The sequence below is a fragment of the Fulmarus glacialis genome, unplaced genomic scaffold (genome assembly GCF_000690835.1).
Source record: "Fulmarus glacialis isolate BGI_N327 unplaced genomic scaffold, ASM69083v1 scaffold9843, whole genome shotgun sequence".
Lineage (NCBI taxonomy): Eukaryota > Metazoa > Chordata > Aves > Procellariiformes > Procellariidae > Fulmarus > Fulmarus glacialis.
The window spans coordinates 1,947-18,287 of record NW_009202271.1 but is presented as its reverse complement, the minus strand read 5'-3'; the positions used below and the strand labels follow the sequence as shown (position 1 = coordinate 18,287).

At 41.7% G+C, this 16,341-nt stretch overlaps 1 protein-coding gene across 1 annotated transcript in view; it reads left to right on the top strand.

The window, feature by feature from the left end:
• Positions 1-6,121, top strand: part of LOC104074185 (BDNF/NT-3 growth factors receptor-like) — a gene marked incomplete at both ends in the record, with an annotated part of 43,495 nt that extends 37,374 nt beyond the window's left edge. The window contains 2 exons of the mRNA XM_009574233.1: positions 2,145-2,317; positions 5,887-6,121. Coding sequence (XP_009572528.1) covers positions 2,145-2,317; positions 5,887-6,121 — 408 coding nt within the window. The remainder of the gene's footprint in view (positions 1-2,144; positions 2,318-5,886) is intronic.
• Positions 6,122-16,341: the final 10,220 nt, after the last annotated feature.

The following is a 16,341-nucleotide window of genomic DNA, read 5'->3' as shown; positions in this document are numbered from 1 at the left end:
GAGCCTGCTGGAAAGAGCATCAGCCTATGCTTCTCCCTGTCAATTTTTTTCCAGGTTGCTATTATTTAAAAATGTTTTTTATATGAATTGTTTTTCTAATTCTGTTGTTGAGAAGAATTACAGTCCAATTGCTTTATACATGAAACCACCAGAGGAAACTCAAGTGACAACAGAATTGTTCCCAGTGATTTCATTTCACAGCGTAGATTGGACTGTGGGTTGGTGCCTGTATCGTGTTAAAGCATCATCCCAGAGCCCGGATGTGTTGGAAGACATTTCCGTTTCAGTCCTCGCTCAGTTCAGATGTGATTGTGTGGGGACCGTACTGGGGTGCCAATTCGATATCCACCTTAGATGATATAGCTGTGTATACTAATATATCATAGTTTGTGAAACTTTCATGATGCAATATCCTTGTTGTATCATTACTGGTAAAACTTGTGGAAGAAGGGTTCTGGGCCTGAAGACACATGAGATTCACAAGTGGGACCCTCAGGAAATGGGACATCTGGGGCATGAGTGATTTCTGTTGCTTCTAGGATCCTGATAGAGCCTGAACTCCACAGGGAAAAGACCCTGAACTTGGTAGATGGCTATCCAGTCTGCCCTGCTCCTTGTCCCCCCACCTGAACTTTATTATGGTAGCTGTTCATTTTTCAAGACCTGTGGTTGCAGTTTCACACGTAAAGCAAGTGTTTTCTCCGACAGTCATCTTTTAGTCCCTTCTTCACACATGTGTACGTATAATACTAGAAAAGTGGACAGAATTGTCTCTGTTAAAGAAAAAGCTTGAACAAACCATGACTACTGCAGTTAAAAACTGGGCTTGTTAGCAGAATGATTGCACAGTATCAGCTTCTTCTGTGTCTGTTCTGATGAGTGTAGTTGGTCCCATGCTCTGTATATGAATTCAGGGTAGAAAATAAAGTGATTAGATGGCCAGGAAAAAGCATCTTTAGTAAAAAAAAAAAACAATGCCACTACTTTTGTGTCTCATCTTCCTCTGTGTTAAGTCTAGGTGTAGTTAAAATCCAGAGGTACAGAGCCCAGACATCAGTTTCTGTGAATAATAATTTGTGAACATTGGTAACCTGCTATCTTTCTCTTAGTGTTTTAAAAATATTGTTTGAATTAGTATAGTGCGATCACTATACCTTTTGAAGGTAGAGCCTACTAGTGGTTTATTATTAATTATAATTATTCGTCATTTAATTGGTGTCAGAATTTGCTTTTTTTGGTGCATGAAAGTGTTTCCTTGCTCAGGAAGTGTAGTTCTTAAAAAGAGATCTGAAACAGCCTCTGTGTGGCAGTTAAATTAGCATTATTTCATTATACAACATTTAAGCCTCCTATTTGATCCAGTGTTGATATATTTCCTTCAAAATGAAAATACGCAAGAGTTTAGAGCTGTATAAATAAAAAGGGTTGAGAAAAATTGACACCCCAGAATTCTGATCTGCATCTACTTCCTCTCTGTCTGTCAGTTTAAGATTGTTCCTCCAATTACTTATACATATGCTTAATCTTAGGCATGTGAGTAGATTTACTGAATTTCAAAGGAGTTTCTGGCTGAAGTCTCAGGTTGTAAGTTTCTGGTCCAGGGACGTACCCTTGTATAGATCTACCTAATGTATAGCACACCATAGGGGCCAACATCAGCAACAGCGACATTAGTAATACATAAAGAACACATCTATGTTTCCACTAAGTATTTTAAGCAAGCAGAGTTTTATTTTAAAGAACTTACGAGAAAGGTAAATACCAACAGGATACTAGGGTTTGCCTGAGTTAAATGCTAAAGGATATGAAGCAGCTGTGTACTAGTATATTTTTTGGATAAGATCAGTTTATTTGTTCTGTGTTTGAAAAACACTTGGCACAGTAAGATTATGAGTATTCCTACATCCTTTTGCAAGAAAAATCATTGTTTGGGGTGACGTGTGGCAGGAGAATGAAAATTGTACTGCCATTATTTAATTGCACTTAAACATCACATCTGCATCTCTAAGAGAGTTATTAAGAAAGTATTTCCTCCATCCTTTATGCAGCAGGGTGTCCTTATCTTACCCTTACAGTGCCATCCCACATGTTCGCTACCGTCTGTGAACATCTCCCCTTCCTTACATTTTCGTTTTCTCTGCCAGACACTGAAGGATGCCAGCGACAATGCCCGCAAGGACTTCCACCGCGAGGCAGAGCTGCTAACTAACCTGCAACACGAGCACATCGTCAAGTTCTACGGTGTCTGTGTTGAGGGTGATCCGCTCATCATGGTCTTTGAGTATATGAAGCACGGAGATCTTAACAAATTCCTCAGGTAAATCTGCGAACACATATTGTGCTGCTGAGCCAGAAGTAGGCAGAGAAGGTAGGTGTTACTGGTACTTATTGTCAAATTAACTACTACCACTGGAAAATGCCGACACCTAGGAGTGCAAATCTGTGCAACTCTTGTCTTCTGTACTGGGATGTGGGGCTCATTGTTTCTTTGCATATTTGGAAGTACCATTAAGTCAAGCCTTATGCTTTGCACCAAAGGAATGGGAACCAAAGAAATATTGTTTCCAATATCTTTCAGTGTATTCTGAAATGTTTGATTATAAATCTTACAAAAAGAATCATTTTCTTGCAGCTTTCTGGTAGCACTTGGGAAGATCCCACTCAACACCTATCGCTATCTGTAGGCGTATAAGAGCTTTGGAAATCTAACCCCTTTTCTCTTCCCTCCTCTCAGTGTTTTGGAAAGACTGACGTTAATCTGAAGCAAGAAAACTGTGAGCCATGGAAACTTCAGTGCAATGGAAAATGCTATATCTTGGGGTCTCAATTAGGGCTGTTCAGGAATGCGCATCGGAAATTGAAATTTGGCAGTAAAGCAGTCATAAATAAATAGATAATACCTGAGCTTCACAATAATAGGTAACTCATGAACCAGGAAGTTATGAACAGTGGCCTTGTATATGTGCCATTTCACTAGCCTGCACTCGTTGACATAAAAATAAGCAGTTAAGAGGCAACTTTTGCTCCTATGTAAAAAAACCGTTTGCATAAGGGACTGTTCTTTCAGGGTCTTCTATGTAATTTTCATCAAATGATATCACAAAGGCATTTCAATGTACTGAGATCTCTCCTGCCGAAGGTAACTAGGGGTACCACCATTTCGGAAAGATATCTGTGACAAAGCTGTAAACCAGTGAAAAGTGATGTCCTTTTAAATGGGTTCAGATCTATCTGACTGAAATGGCTAGTGACTGCTAGTGTCGCCATTTATGCATTTTTGGTAGCCTATGTGAAGTGAGTTTGCTGTCTTTCTAATCTCCGCTGAACAAATAGCCACACCGTAAAAGCAAATGACATCAACTAGCATCCTTCCTTATTGGCAAGGCTGCCAGGTTTGGCAGGGAGAGCGGGGCCTGAACTGGGGGTGCAGAGCAAGCCCTACTACTTTTCCCAGACTGATTGTCTCTCTGGCAGAGGATTTAACTATATTGTCAGAGCCATGTTGGGACATTTACATTTGCCTGCTTGACCTCTGCCATGGATCAGGAGAGAGTTGCAGTTTCCTAAGATGCCATCCAGTACTTTTTCAGAACATTGAATTGCCATTAGAAGAAGCCAGATTCGCAGCTGATAAATAATTTCTTATTTCGTAAGAAATATTTATTCTTCGATTCTTTTTGATTGGCCTTTTCTTACCTCGTAACTCTGATTTTGAATTATGGTACAGAAAGGTAGTTTAGCAGACAGTATATTTCCTACTTTAGGTCTTCTCTTTCTTTAATTATTAATCAGCCCTTGTCTTCAGAACATAAAATTATTATGCTGGGACAAGCTGTTAAACCTAAGCTCCGATTTGTCATTCCTCTCGCATTTGCTGCAGCTTGTGCTGCAGATCAGCGGTTAGTTGTAAGCGCGCTGTGGGAGCCTGCATTTCTTACCCTGCAGCGCCACCAAAGGCTGTCAGGGAAAAAAGAATCCGAAATTTAACCCAAATGAGCCTTGCTGTCTGCAGGCAGCCAAAGGCTGTTTCAGATCTAGGACTAAAGCCTCAAAGTCATGCCTGCCCTGTGCTTGTTCTGGCTAGTGAAGGCTGATGTGGATCCAAAGAAATCTCTGTCAATGTTCCTGGCAGTTGCGGACACTGAGGAGCATCTCATTTACAGCCAGCACCAAGAGGACAACACACATCCAAGTGGATGGAGTGTTAAGAATAACCCAAAAGTTTTCTTAGATACAGACCATGTCCTCAAGGAAGCTAGCGAAAGATGAAGAGTTCTCTAATTTAGCGACTCAGAGCTTCATGTCTGAGAGCAGTCATTAAAAAAATCCATGCAATGAAAAGGTACAGTGCTTTTCAATAGGCTTGTGAGTCTTGGTTGGAGATTTCATATCCTCCTGTTTATTCCCTCGCAACCCAGACCAATTGAATGGCTGCCTGTATGTACCCTGTGGCAGAGACCTTCTTTGCCTGGTACCAGATGAGTCCCAGCAATGCTACACATCCTCCTTCATTTCTTTCTCACATCTGTCACTTTGCTCATGAAGTTCTTCCCTTGGGGCAATTTTAATATCATATTTCTAATAGGTAGTATCAGATTTGATCTCACAGATTTTGATTAATTTGCAACTCTTTTCCAAACTCCTGTGCCCTTCCCCTAGGGACGAAGTAAGGCCTCACCTCTATTGATTAGAAAGGTAATTCTCTGAAACTCCTCTTTGTAGGAAGGAAAGACTTTTGGGAGAAAATAAAAATCAGTTCTAGAGTATTTTTAAAAAAAAAAAAGTTGAGGAGGGAAGAGGAGAGGTGGTCTCTTAGAAAGAATAGTCTTCAGGAATGGAATAAAAAAGGCTTCTGAAAATGCAAAATAATGGAATGGATGGAAAGGGATATTCAGAATATTATAAGGTGTATCAAATGAGGAATGATTGCCAGATGACCTCATTAATTGGATAAGGATTAGCTAGTAATGCTTACTATAAAATGTTGTGTGTAGGTATGTTTATATCTGTATCTGCAAGATACTAGGATATTACACATGTATACCAGAGCTAACATAGTTAAGATGCGTGAAGCACATTTGTTCCAGTACTTTGCTGGGCTTTCCAAATGCAAAACGTCTCTCCTTCTGCTGGAGCGTATACAAGTTTCTCATTAATCAGTTGATTATTGCATCTTAGGGACTCACTTGTATTTCTGAAGCTGTTAGATGTTCCAAATAGTGTGTGTTTTGTGTCCTCTTCCTATTGTCAAGAATTCCCATCTCAGGTGGGACTCACCCTTGGTGATGAAATAAGCAAAAATGGTTTCCTGCTGTGCATTTGGATAGGAAATTAGAAGTGTAAATCTAAAATTGCTGCCCTTGTTTCTGAAATGGCATCTCAGAAGGAAGTTAGCTCTTTCTTCTTTATGAAAAGACGGAAGGGTCAATGGCCTGTCTCCCTGTAGAAATCAAGGAAAAGCAATGCTATACATGCTACTTCATTGCCTTTCACTCTATTGCCTTTCACTCTTATAGAGTAATAAGGTTTTCCTCAGTTACCAAACAGCTACATTTGCCAGCCTTTCCCCAGAAAAGATTACTAGAACGGTACAGGAGAAAAGTGATGGCTTCGGACAGAGGGGTATTATTATGAAGGCATGTGCCTTATTTCCATAAGTATTATATCACCTATTGTGTAATGCTCTTCACACCAGCTGTCTTTCACACAATGAAGAAAAACAGTAAATAAAAAAGCCGAGATACAAATTTCCCCCTATTTCACCAATGAATTTGTAGCCCTTTTATTTTTGAGCGAGTCAGTTGTGTGGTTTTAGGCTCACTAATGCCTTTCATCTCTCCAGCTTACAAGTGGCCTATCACTTAATCAGTTTGTATTTTGGTGCAGGGCACATGGACCAGATGCGGTACTGATGGCAGAAGGCAACCGTCCTGCTGAGCTGACCCAATCCCAGATGCTTCACATTGCCCAGCAGATTGCAGCTGGTATGGTTTACCTGGCGTCACAGCACTTCGTGCATCGGGATCTTGCTACCCGGAATTGTCTGGTTGGTGAGAACCTACTGGTGAAGATTGGGGATTTTGGGATGTCTAGAGATGTGTACAGCACGGACTACTATAGGGTAAGTGAACTGCTGTAATTACTAATAACCTAGGACTTGTTCAGTTTCAGTCATCTTACCACATTGATGTGACTGATTCTGCTTTTATACTCTACCATCTGTCTGTCAGGTAATTTAGGGGCTGGCATATGGAGAACCTGGTTTTGAATTACAAAGTTTTGGTAAATTTGGAGAGAGTTAATCAGAGTAAGATTGGCATGTCCTGTTTTTTATATATGTTGGCTTTATATTCTAATAATAAATCACAGAAAGGACTTTTTCTCTGAACAGGAATTTTGCATGTTTGCTTGGCTTTAGTGAAGAAGAAGCAGCAGCAGAAAAAAGGATGAGTGGGTAATCAAATTTGGCCCAACACTTTGAAGTTATTAAAATATGTTCTTATATATTGCTAAGACAAATGGAAATTGTAACTTTAGGGTATTGTATAATGTTTCAGTTTACTAGAGGACATGTAAGTATTGGGCAGCAGCAGTGGACCAGTTATTTTACTCAGGAAGAGACTAGGTGAGAAGTTGTTATATACTCAGCACCTGAAAGGCTGTCAGTTAGTTTTTCCTGCCTTAAGCGAGGTCTTTAGTCCTACTGCTTGTAGTAAAGAGTTGTTTTTTGACAGTAAGAGTAGCCCATTGCACTTGTTCATTCTGGCCCAGGCTGTTTTCCCTAAGCTTGGTCGCCATAAAATGATCTCTGAAGTTTGCAGAGAGCTTCTAGGATCGCTGGGATAAATAGGACTGCGTACATTAATTACTGTTGTTGATGTTGTCTTTGTACTACGTGCCAGGTCATGTAGTTGACAGCATTTGCTGTTTGCTACCATGTTTGTAATTTCATGATTGGAACTGAAGCTATCAGGTGTTTGTGGCTTGGGGAAGGCAATCTGTGGCCAAGCTGCTAGTTTATAAACCCTAGAGTTTATTCTGTAAGATAAGCCACTCAGCATCTTTAAGCACATTATCTGCCTCTCACATGACTTGTTGCCAATGAATTCCTTATAGATAAAATGAAGGCCCCTTCCTTGGCCACCTAATTTGGGCTGCTGTGTCGACAAAGGAGAGTGTCACCTGAGCGCCAGCGTTTGTGGGATGCCCGGAAAGGGATTGTCTGGCTGGGGCTGGTCAGGGCAGAGGAAGCTACACACAAGAATTACTGTTGAGTGTTGTTTCACTTAACAGCTGAGAAGTAACAGTCTCCTCTGTTCTTTGTCTTTTCTTTCAAAAGGCAAACGTAGTATTTAGTAAATGTATGAGCCAGACTACTCTTACATTTTGTTATTTTGGAAACTTGGCACTTCAAGGTATTTGGTCAATGTAAAACAAGCATGACTGCATTTCAGAACTTGGAAAAATATACGGAATGGTAATCACTGCCTCTGTTTGTGTTTGTGAGGACACCAGTGAGCACTAAAGGCCAGGGTTTCTTGATTTTGCATCTGAAGTATGACCAATACTTGTTGGGACTGGAGGCGCTGTCTCTGTTTTGTACTTAGGTGAGACTGGATTTGTTTACCATGTTCGTCATTATGCTTAAGAATGAATGTCCATGCTTAACAGTGAGTGTTTGACAAGGCCATGACAGTCAGAGGCAGCATTTTTGAACAATAAATGCTCTGCTTATTTTTGGAAAAGTGAATAACTCCCTGCTGCAGAAAAACTACCTGCAAAAAAAGATGGAAGCTAAATAACTGTATGGGTGTCCTGGGGACGACTGAGGCCTTGCACAGACACATGATAGCGTACTGACTCTGGAGTCATCTTACCTGTTCATGTACCTTTGGGTTTAATCCTTGAGTCTTAAGCATGAACACTCAAGCAAAGCTTCTAGCCAATGAAGCACAAATTTAGAACAAGACCTATGGCCTGGAGAAAGCAGGGGTTCACCAAAGGAAATTCTGGGTAACCTGGGTAGTCCTTGGGTACCTCTCAAAGGACTTCATTCAAGGGGTACACTGCATTTCTTACTGCCACTTGTACAGAACCACTCTCTTTTTTCCTTCTTCTCTCCCTCTACATCACTTTTTTGAGGCCAAGGGAGAATCTGTGGGGTCCAGGGTGTAACAAAGGAAAAGAAAGAGGGAGTAGTGTGAAGAGGGTACAATCATTGATGTGTGAGAGGGAACGAATAAGGCAGGAAAGGTAAGTGTAGAGAGGTGTTAGTAAAAGACACAAATGTGAATGAAGGGAAGAGAGGTAGACAAGTGTCAGAGGGGATGAATAAAGATGTAAAGTAGCATGGCTCCATCCAAATTGATGGTGTAAGCTTGCAGTATGATGGATGGGTATGAAACTTAAAGTTGGGTAGTCAGTTGTTCTGCACAGTGAGAAAAACAAGAAGGACCATTTCTCTGGCCCTTTATGTTCCAGCTGGCTTCTGGCTGGTGCAGAAGAGGGACAGGACCACAGCCTGTCATGCCACCATATTTCACAGTGATAAAAGTTGGAAGTTACAGTTGAGTCTGTGAGGTTTTGGCCTCCCCTGCTTGGGCCATATGTGGGCTGGTCAGAAGCTGGTCATGAAACAGTCAAGGCTATGATGACTTTCCAGATGGTTGCCTGGAGAATTATATCCATTGCAGGCCTAAGTAACGAAACTGTCAGGGATGACACTGGGATGGCACTGACCTACCATACCTAACTGTTTATAGCAGGCCAAGCCTTTTTAACTGCTCGGGCTTAATCACATACATAGAAGCAATTCTTCCCCAACCTTGACAGCTTTATCTGATGCTTGTTGGAAGAATTCACATAGCTCCAAAAAACTCTGCAAGAAATGATTCAGCATTTGTGTTTTTTAATACACTGGAATCAGTTTTTTGGGATCCTACCACCCTGTCAGGATGTTAGATTTGGCCAAGATGATTATTTATAGCTTGCTTCTGTAAGATAAGGATGATCCCCAGTCCTTGTTCACTTTAGATTGTTAATGACATTCTGCATTGAATCAGCTCAGTTGTTAAGAGATGCTTTAGGGAAGAGGGGGAGAAAAATAACCCTTGGGCTGGGAATACATGTGATGTATGGCCCTGATTGCACAAGCTTTCCTTTTTCTCCTCTTTTCTTTTTTCCTTTCTTTTTCATCAGGCAGGAATCTTGTGGGTGGGGGAGCCCTGGTGTACATGCTAGCATTCAATGTAACAGCAATAGTTTTCAATAGTCAGACCAGATGAGCCCAGAGACATGAAGAAACTGCAGTGGCTTTTCTTACCCAGCACTGCTGTCCACCCTAGGCCAAACTAAAACAACTGTAAAGTAATTAGTTTGGTCTGTGTGCCAAACAGTTCCAGTGACACTCTGCTGCACTGCAGTTCTTGTAGCACAGTGGATCATTTCACAAAGTTATTTACTTGCAGAGCTTAGGTCTCAGGTTCATTAGGAGCCTTTATTTATTTTGTTGATATTTGGGTTTTGTTGTTTGGACTCCCAACCTCCCCAAGTCAGGGTCTCCCATCTTTCCCTCTGATACCCAAGTAGTGTGACTCAGCAGCAGCTTTCAGTGGCTTAAAGTATTGACACTGAAGCATGGGAACAACTACTTTGCTAATATTTGTTCTTGCACTTAGAGATGGTATGTCAGGCCCTTTTTAGGCTTCCAATTCAGGTTTGCAAGTGGTTGCTCAGTACTTGGTCTTAAAATACTTTCATGCATTTCTTTATTATAAGCAAAAAGCTTAAAAAAAAAAAAGAAGAAAAAAGGAAGGTCGTCTTATCCCAGTACTTGGAAAAACTTAACAGGAATATGCTTTAAATATCCAGCCTGGTCAGCCAACTACAGGCTTGAGCCTAGATTTTGGATGAAACTGTGATCTCACTGGAGTACACAGGAGCTTTGCCATTAACTTCATTAGGACCAGAATTTCTCCCTTCCACATTTTTATGTTTGTCCAGTGCAGGATAGAGACTCTGTTTCTGATTTAGATTTATGGAGCTTAGTTGTGTAATCCCTATTTAGCTATTGTATAACTTACTTGCCTTTATGCAACAGCGCAAGGAACAGTGGAGAAAATAGGGACTCCTTTCCTCCACTTGTACAAAGCGCACAAGGATCTGTCAAAAGACTGGGGCTATTAGTGAGGTTTCCATTTTCCTTTGGAAAATGCCTTTCTGCCCCGAAGGGACAGAGGAGTTCATAAGTCATAAATTAGTTTCCTCCGCTTCTGGCACAGATGAGGCAGAAGAACCCAAGAGGATGTGTTTCAGTATAAAGTCCAGTGACCTAGTTTCTCTTTAAAATCTTCTGCATATTTTGTACCATGTTTTGCTATTGAAAGAGAGCATAGCATGTTGGATTGGAAGAAGCAACATAGGTTACTGAGCACAAGCCTTCCTCTTTTGCAGTAAGCCTCTCAGTAGGTGTTAAGGGTAGGAGAACTACAAGAACCTCAGACCTCCTCAAGCCACATGGAAAACCCCAACACTCATTAATACTTTAGCCCCTTCTATATAAGGCACCAAACCCCATAAAAATTCCAGTCTGCCAGGGGAAAAGAGGAGGAGATGTCAAGGATATCAACAGTGTCCTAAGCCCCTAAAGAGAAATACGTTTGGCAAAAATTCCTGAGAGGTCTTAGGAAGTCAGTCACACCCGAGACACAACAGGAGGTGACAGCAATCCCCATCAATCTGTCTCAGTGAGAATCACTTTCTGAGCTGGCAAACTGTATTATGCTATGAGTGCAGGAGCCAGAGCACCAGCCTGTGGCATTACTGGGGTTTGGTGACGCCCCTCAGAGCACATCTGGCCCTGTCGCCTGTCCTCAGTGCCTCAGAGCAGTGTGGGAACTGAAGTTGACCCAGAACCAGATCATACAGTAAGAGCGGAAACAAAAATGCAGGTGACCAACGCAAGTCCCGAGGAAAGACTTTAGTTAAATAAATGAATGCTGAGCAGCCTGCAAAACTCTGACAGGCTTCTTCTCAAATGTCTCTCAGGTATACCACAAAATTGAATAGCAGCAGTCTTGTGTCTCTGAAGCTTGAATTTCTAACTCCTGGATCACTGCTGTCCTGTCACACAGCCCCTTCCATCAAAGTGGATGCTGCAAATAAGTAGGATCCTGCTGCCAGGGCTTTTCCTGGAAGGCTGCTCCACAACCTCGCTGTCCTAACGGCTGCAAATTTTCTTTTTTATCAGCAAGCTGAATTAACTCATGGTCAATGCACACCTACTTGATTACATTATTCTCCTCCCTTCTTAGCCTTTATGTCTCAAGCGTATTTAGAAAAAGTACTCCTGTCCCCTCCCAGACTGTTTTGGAGGGATAAAGAAGGCACACTGTCAGAAGAAAAAGTTCTTCATTTTTGTTCTCCCTTCTCCCCATAGTAGCCTTCTTCCGTGACTTTCAGTGTGTGAAACAGCAGTTTCAGTGTCTCTTTCTGGTACAGACATCACTAGACTGTGAGCAGTATTTTGCAAAGGAGATTTTGCCCCTTCTTGGATCAGAGGTACCTCCCAACCTCTAATGAAAATGTGCTGCACGGTACATCCTAGAGTTGCATAGCTTGTGTCATTGGCACACAGCCACTGTATTGCCAAATAGTGCGCTGGGCCGCTCTCATCTTCCACTCCTTCCAAATGAAGAACATCCCCCTTTTTTTAAGTTTTTGGTTTCAATCCCTCAGTGAATGACTTTGCAGTTCATATTGGCACATTTTGTACCTCTAGTGGTTGAGAAAGACTGTTGTCTCCCTTTTATTTTTAGCTTCTTTGGGGGCTGCTTTTTTTTTAAATTAAAAGTCAGGTCTTGTCTAATTTGGTGGTGAGTAAAGAACTAAAGAAGCAGAATCATGGTACCAAAAAGTAAACAGCTGAGGGAGGGAGAAAGATTTGTAAGGAAGTTTCCTAGATTTTTGTGGCTTTATTTCTTAATGTTTTGTTTCTTGATCACTTCTATTTGATGTTAACGCTAAGTGACTATTTTGGGAAAGAACGTCTTTTTAAAACATAGAGCTCCAATGCGCTTTCAGTTAAGACGTGAGAAGTTATTACACTTCTTAGCCTCCCAGGAAGACTTCCAGAAAAACTATGGATTACACAATTCACTATTCCAGGCCAATTTTAAAAATACCCAGCTTTCAGACCTTCTCTCTACATAAAAAGGTCAAAAACCCTTTTGAGAAACCATTTTGACACTTGGGAGTATTATAGTCCTCAGCAAACAGTCCCGATTCTGATCTCCGCTGTTGCTTAGCAAAGCCAGAGTAGCAGTTTGAAGACAGTGAAATAACATTAGTATTAGAGTAGTGAAATGGCAAAGAGCATCTTGCAGGCTAGGCATAGTCCTTCCTTCATGTGTGAACCTAATATTGTAGAGTGCTGTATTTCTGGCAACTGCCTAATGCACTTTTCTGGTAAGTCTTTATATGAAACATTTGCTAAAAGATAGTGCTAGTAAAATAATCACCAGAGAGTGATCTCCCTTAAGCTATTTCCAGTACCAAATGCCTATTTGCAAAGACAATTAATGCATGACAGCAAGGGGCTAAAAAAAGAAAAGGCTGGTTTATCATTATTTGGGCTGTAACTAGCCAGGCAAGCACCACGATACAAATGTTTACAGTGAGGAACAAGTGTCTGTCTATTCTGAAAGGGCAATAGCAGCAACACCTGCAGGTCTCAGCTGTCACTACAGAGATGAATACCTGTGTGTGGGAGTTTGGAGGAGGCAGCAGTAAAGAAAACAAGAAAGAGTTACTGAGAAGTCAAGCAGCTTGTCAAGGCATCCTCGTAGGTGTGTGTATTGAATTGTCACAGTTTGAAGGCACAGTTTGAAGGCTTTTTATTAGCTGCTATTTTTGCATCCATTGCTCAAAAGGAAATTATCTGCTTCCCTACATGGACTTCTCGGCTCTCCTCCGCCGTCAGAGGCTCATTGCATCATGTGTAATGCTGGGGAGGACAGAGGGTTCTAGCAGCCCTGGGGGACATGCACAGATGATTTCATGCAACTGGAAACAATACAGGAAATAATGGGCCAGCTAGAGAGATGTAAATCCGAACTAGATGCCTTGAAGTCAGTGCAGTAACTGAACTTACAGTAATATAATCGCAAGCAGAATTAGGCCTAATGATTTTAGAGGGCTTTTAGGAGCTTCCAAAAGGTCACCACAGTGCCAGCATTTAGAAACTTCTGTGCACCAGGACATGGCGTTATCCTGATGCTAAAGGATTAGCAGCATGGCTTGATGCCTGTTACTGCTTGCCCATGCCAGAGTATATCCTGTTGTGTGCAAGAAGCGTGCTCTTTCCCCAGCTCTTACTTATACATCCCTGACTGCTGGTGTTTTGTCTGGAATTGGAGTTTTCTGACCTGCTCAGTTCTACAGAGAGAGGCCAAATTCAGCTTTGTGTCAAGCAAGTACAGTTTCATCTTTTTTAGCATGGCTGTAGGTGTAGTCACTTCCCAAGTGAAGTTTTCTCATCACCTTCACACCAGGGTCATTGGTCTTACTTCTAGTTCTGTTTCCATCTGTTTTCATAGACACAGATCCTAAGAGGGGAGTCCAAGAAAGTTTTCTGTATCAGTGCTAGGAGAAGGAACATCAGATGTCCAGCATGTGTAGTGTGCTGCGTTTAACAGTGAATTCTTACTAAACTTCATCTTGCAGGGTTAATGACAAGACAGTAATACTGAAGAAGAAATTTTTAACTGGGAGGTTGTGACATACTTTGTTTTGCCAGATTTAAACCCCCTCTCACATGAAATGTGCAAGTGGGAAGCCAGCTCCACGGCTCCTGGAGCACATTCTCCTTCAGTCTGTGAGATCAAAGAGTGTAGAGAGGGCAGACACACACAAACATAATGACTAGGTTGAAAAATGGGGCTGATTAAAAGACAAACTAGAGCAGAGTGACCTTGCTTCTGTGACCAGTTACTTGATTACCCATTGAATTTGGGTGTCTAATTATTCCTTCGTAAATCCACCTCCATTAGATTTACACCAGCGTGGTTCTCATGCAGGATGTTAAGAAATAGGTTCATCTTGAGAAAATAAGTTCAGCCAGGAAGCAGCACCTAGAAACATATGCCAGGAAATGCAGAAATCCTATTGAACCGCACTAAAGCTAAAAGCTCTGAATGTGTGTCAATCAAAAACTTAATCCAAGTGTTTGGAAATTTTCAAATGGAAATTTTCCCTCTGTTTGCTTCTGTTAAAAGCTTTGAGAATTTACTGTTTGGTCCTATTTTGGTTATAAAACAGATATTACAGTTTTCAAATGGATGGAAATTTTGGGTTTCCCACCCCATTTTTAAAGCATTTTAATGGTGTGGTTTTCAGTGGGGTTACTCCTGCTGTATGCAGTTGGTAAGAACCTTAGGATCCATACACATGCCTATAGAATAGCAGGAAGTTTACACAGTCAGCATCACCAGTGGCTGACACAAGCTTTTCTGTTGAGGGGCTCTTAGCACAGATGTTCATTAACTTAAAAAGTCCTTTTAAAATTGTATATACAAAACTGAATCATTCTCAAAAATAACCACACATATGGATATAAATTGCAGGAAAGCAATGATTCACACATTGAAATTAGCTTTACGAACCACAATTTGGAGAGCTTTGCAGAACTCTGATCGAAATCGGCTCATTCCATTAAGTAGCAGCACAGCCCTACAAAGCCATTTTTGCAGGTGCTGAAATGATTTGACCGCTGTTTAGATGTTTAGCACATAAGAGGGCCATGTCCTCAATCCCAACCCTGTTCACAATTTGCTGGATTGTAGTTGGAATATTGGTGGAGGCTTTTTCAGTTGACTTTACTAGAGCCAATCTTTTGTCCAGGGCTTTCGAAAGTGAAAAGTTTACAGTCAACATTTTCTAGAGACCATGCATAGAACGGCAAGAGAAATGATGAAGTGATTTCTGTAGTTTTTCTTTCTGGGCGAGGTCTTTGGGCAGACCATTAATGCCATTTAGTAATTGTGGGGGGGAGCCATGTGTAAATATCTGGAGAGAGAGATACTGTACTGTAGTGCTACAGATTGTCACTTTTGGCAGGAAATCTGCAAAGCAAATGATGAAACTCCAAAGGTTAGCAGCTGAAGCTGTTGACTTTGTGATGTGTGATGCACACAGTGTGAGGAAAAGATGATGTGGGCGCAAAATGAGAAAAAGCTCTCTGGGAGCACTGTGAGCACAGACAGAAGCTGGAGCGGAAGCTCCTGGCTGCTGCAGAGCACTGGTGCACCTTCTGCGACTGCTCCACTGCCCCCACTGATGGTGGCGACAGCAGAGAAAGGCAACTCAGAGGGAGCAGGACTAAATGGGAGTTCTCCTTTGAGGACGGATCACAGAATCAGCTCCCAGCAGAGTCTTTGCAGGCTTCCAGCTGGAAGGTTTTCTTATGCAAATGGCCTCTCTCCTTGCAATAAGGAAAGCGGTTGCTAGGCAGTTTTCTTAAATATGCATTTTTTTTTCCTGGGCCCAGAGGACAATGGGCACTCTTTTGGCTCACAGAACTCAGGAAGCATGGAAAGGAAGAACTAAACAATTAGACTATGAAGTGCTATGTGTAACGGGATGGATCAAGAAGATGAGAAGACAGACTAGTAATAGAGCCTACAAATCTGGGTCTGTAGATTGGTGCATGCATAGCACAGAGCTACTGATGGTGAGTGCAAATGGGGAACAAGGGAACCAGTGTATCATACTGCAGGTCACTTAGATCTTCACTGTTCTCTGGGTCCTTCGGCTGTCTGATGGAGCTCCTGGCCAGCCGGGCAGCTTGCATGTGTCTACTCCAATATGGGGGGGAAAGAAAGTCATTAAGCAAAGACTTGGGTCAATCCGAGCCTGTGGGCATCAGTGACAGAGAACATGGACGTACTTCAGGCTACATGTGTGGTTGTAACGCATATGCCTTTGTGAAGCCTTTTCAATATTGGACATCATGAACAGTACTGAAGTTTTTGGCAAGTTGTCAGGAACAGCTCTCCAAGCTTCCCAAAAGGTGAGGACTCCAGAACTGAGGTGATTTTGGATCTTGCAGGCTCAGGAACTTTGTAATTAGACTTCAGAGATAACTTAGCTTTGCATTAATCTAGTCTTACATAAAATGGAGCCAAAACACTTACAAAATGCTGTCAAGCTGCTAGCTGTGGCATAACTTTAGGAAGAGATGAAGGCCTGATTTAAGGTGAGTGAGGGAATACGCATCTGATATCAAGGACAGATAAAAAATATTAAAAAAGGTCATGGTGACTCAAATGCGTCTGTCTCCATCAG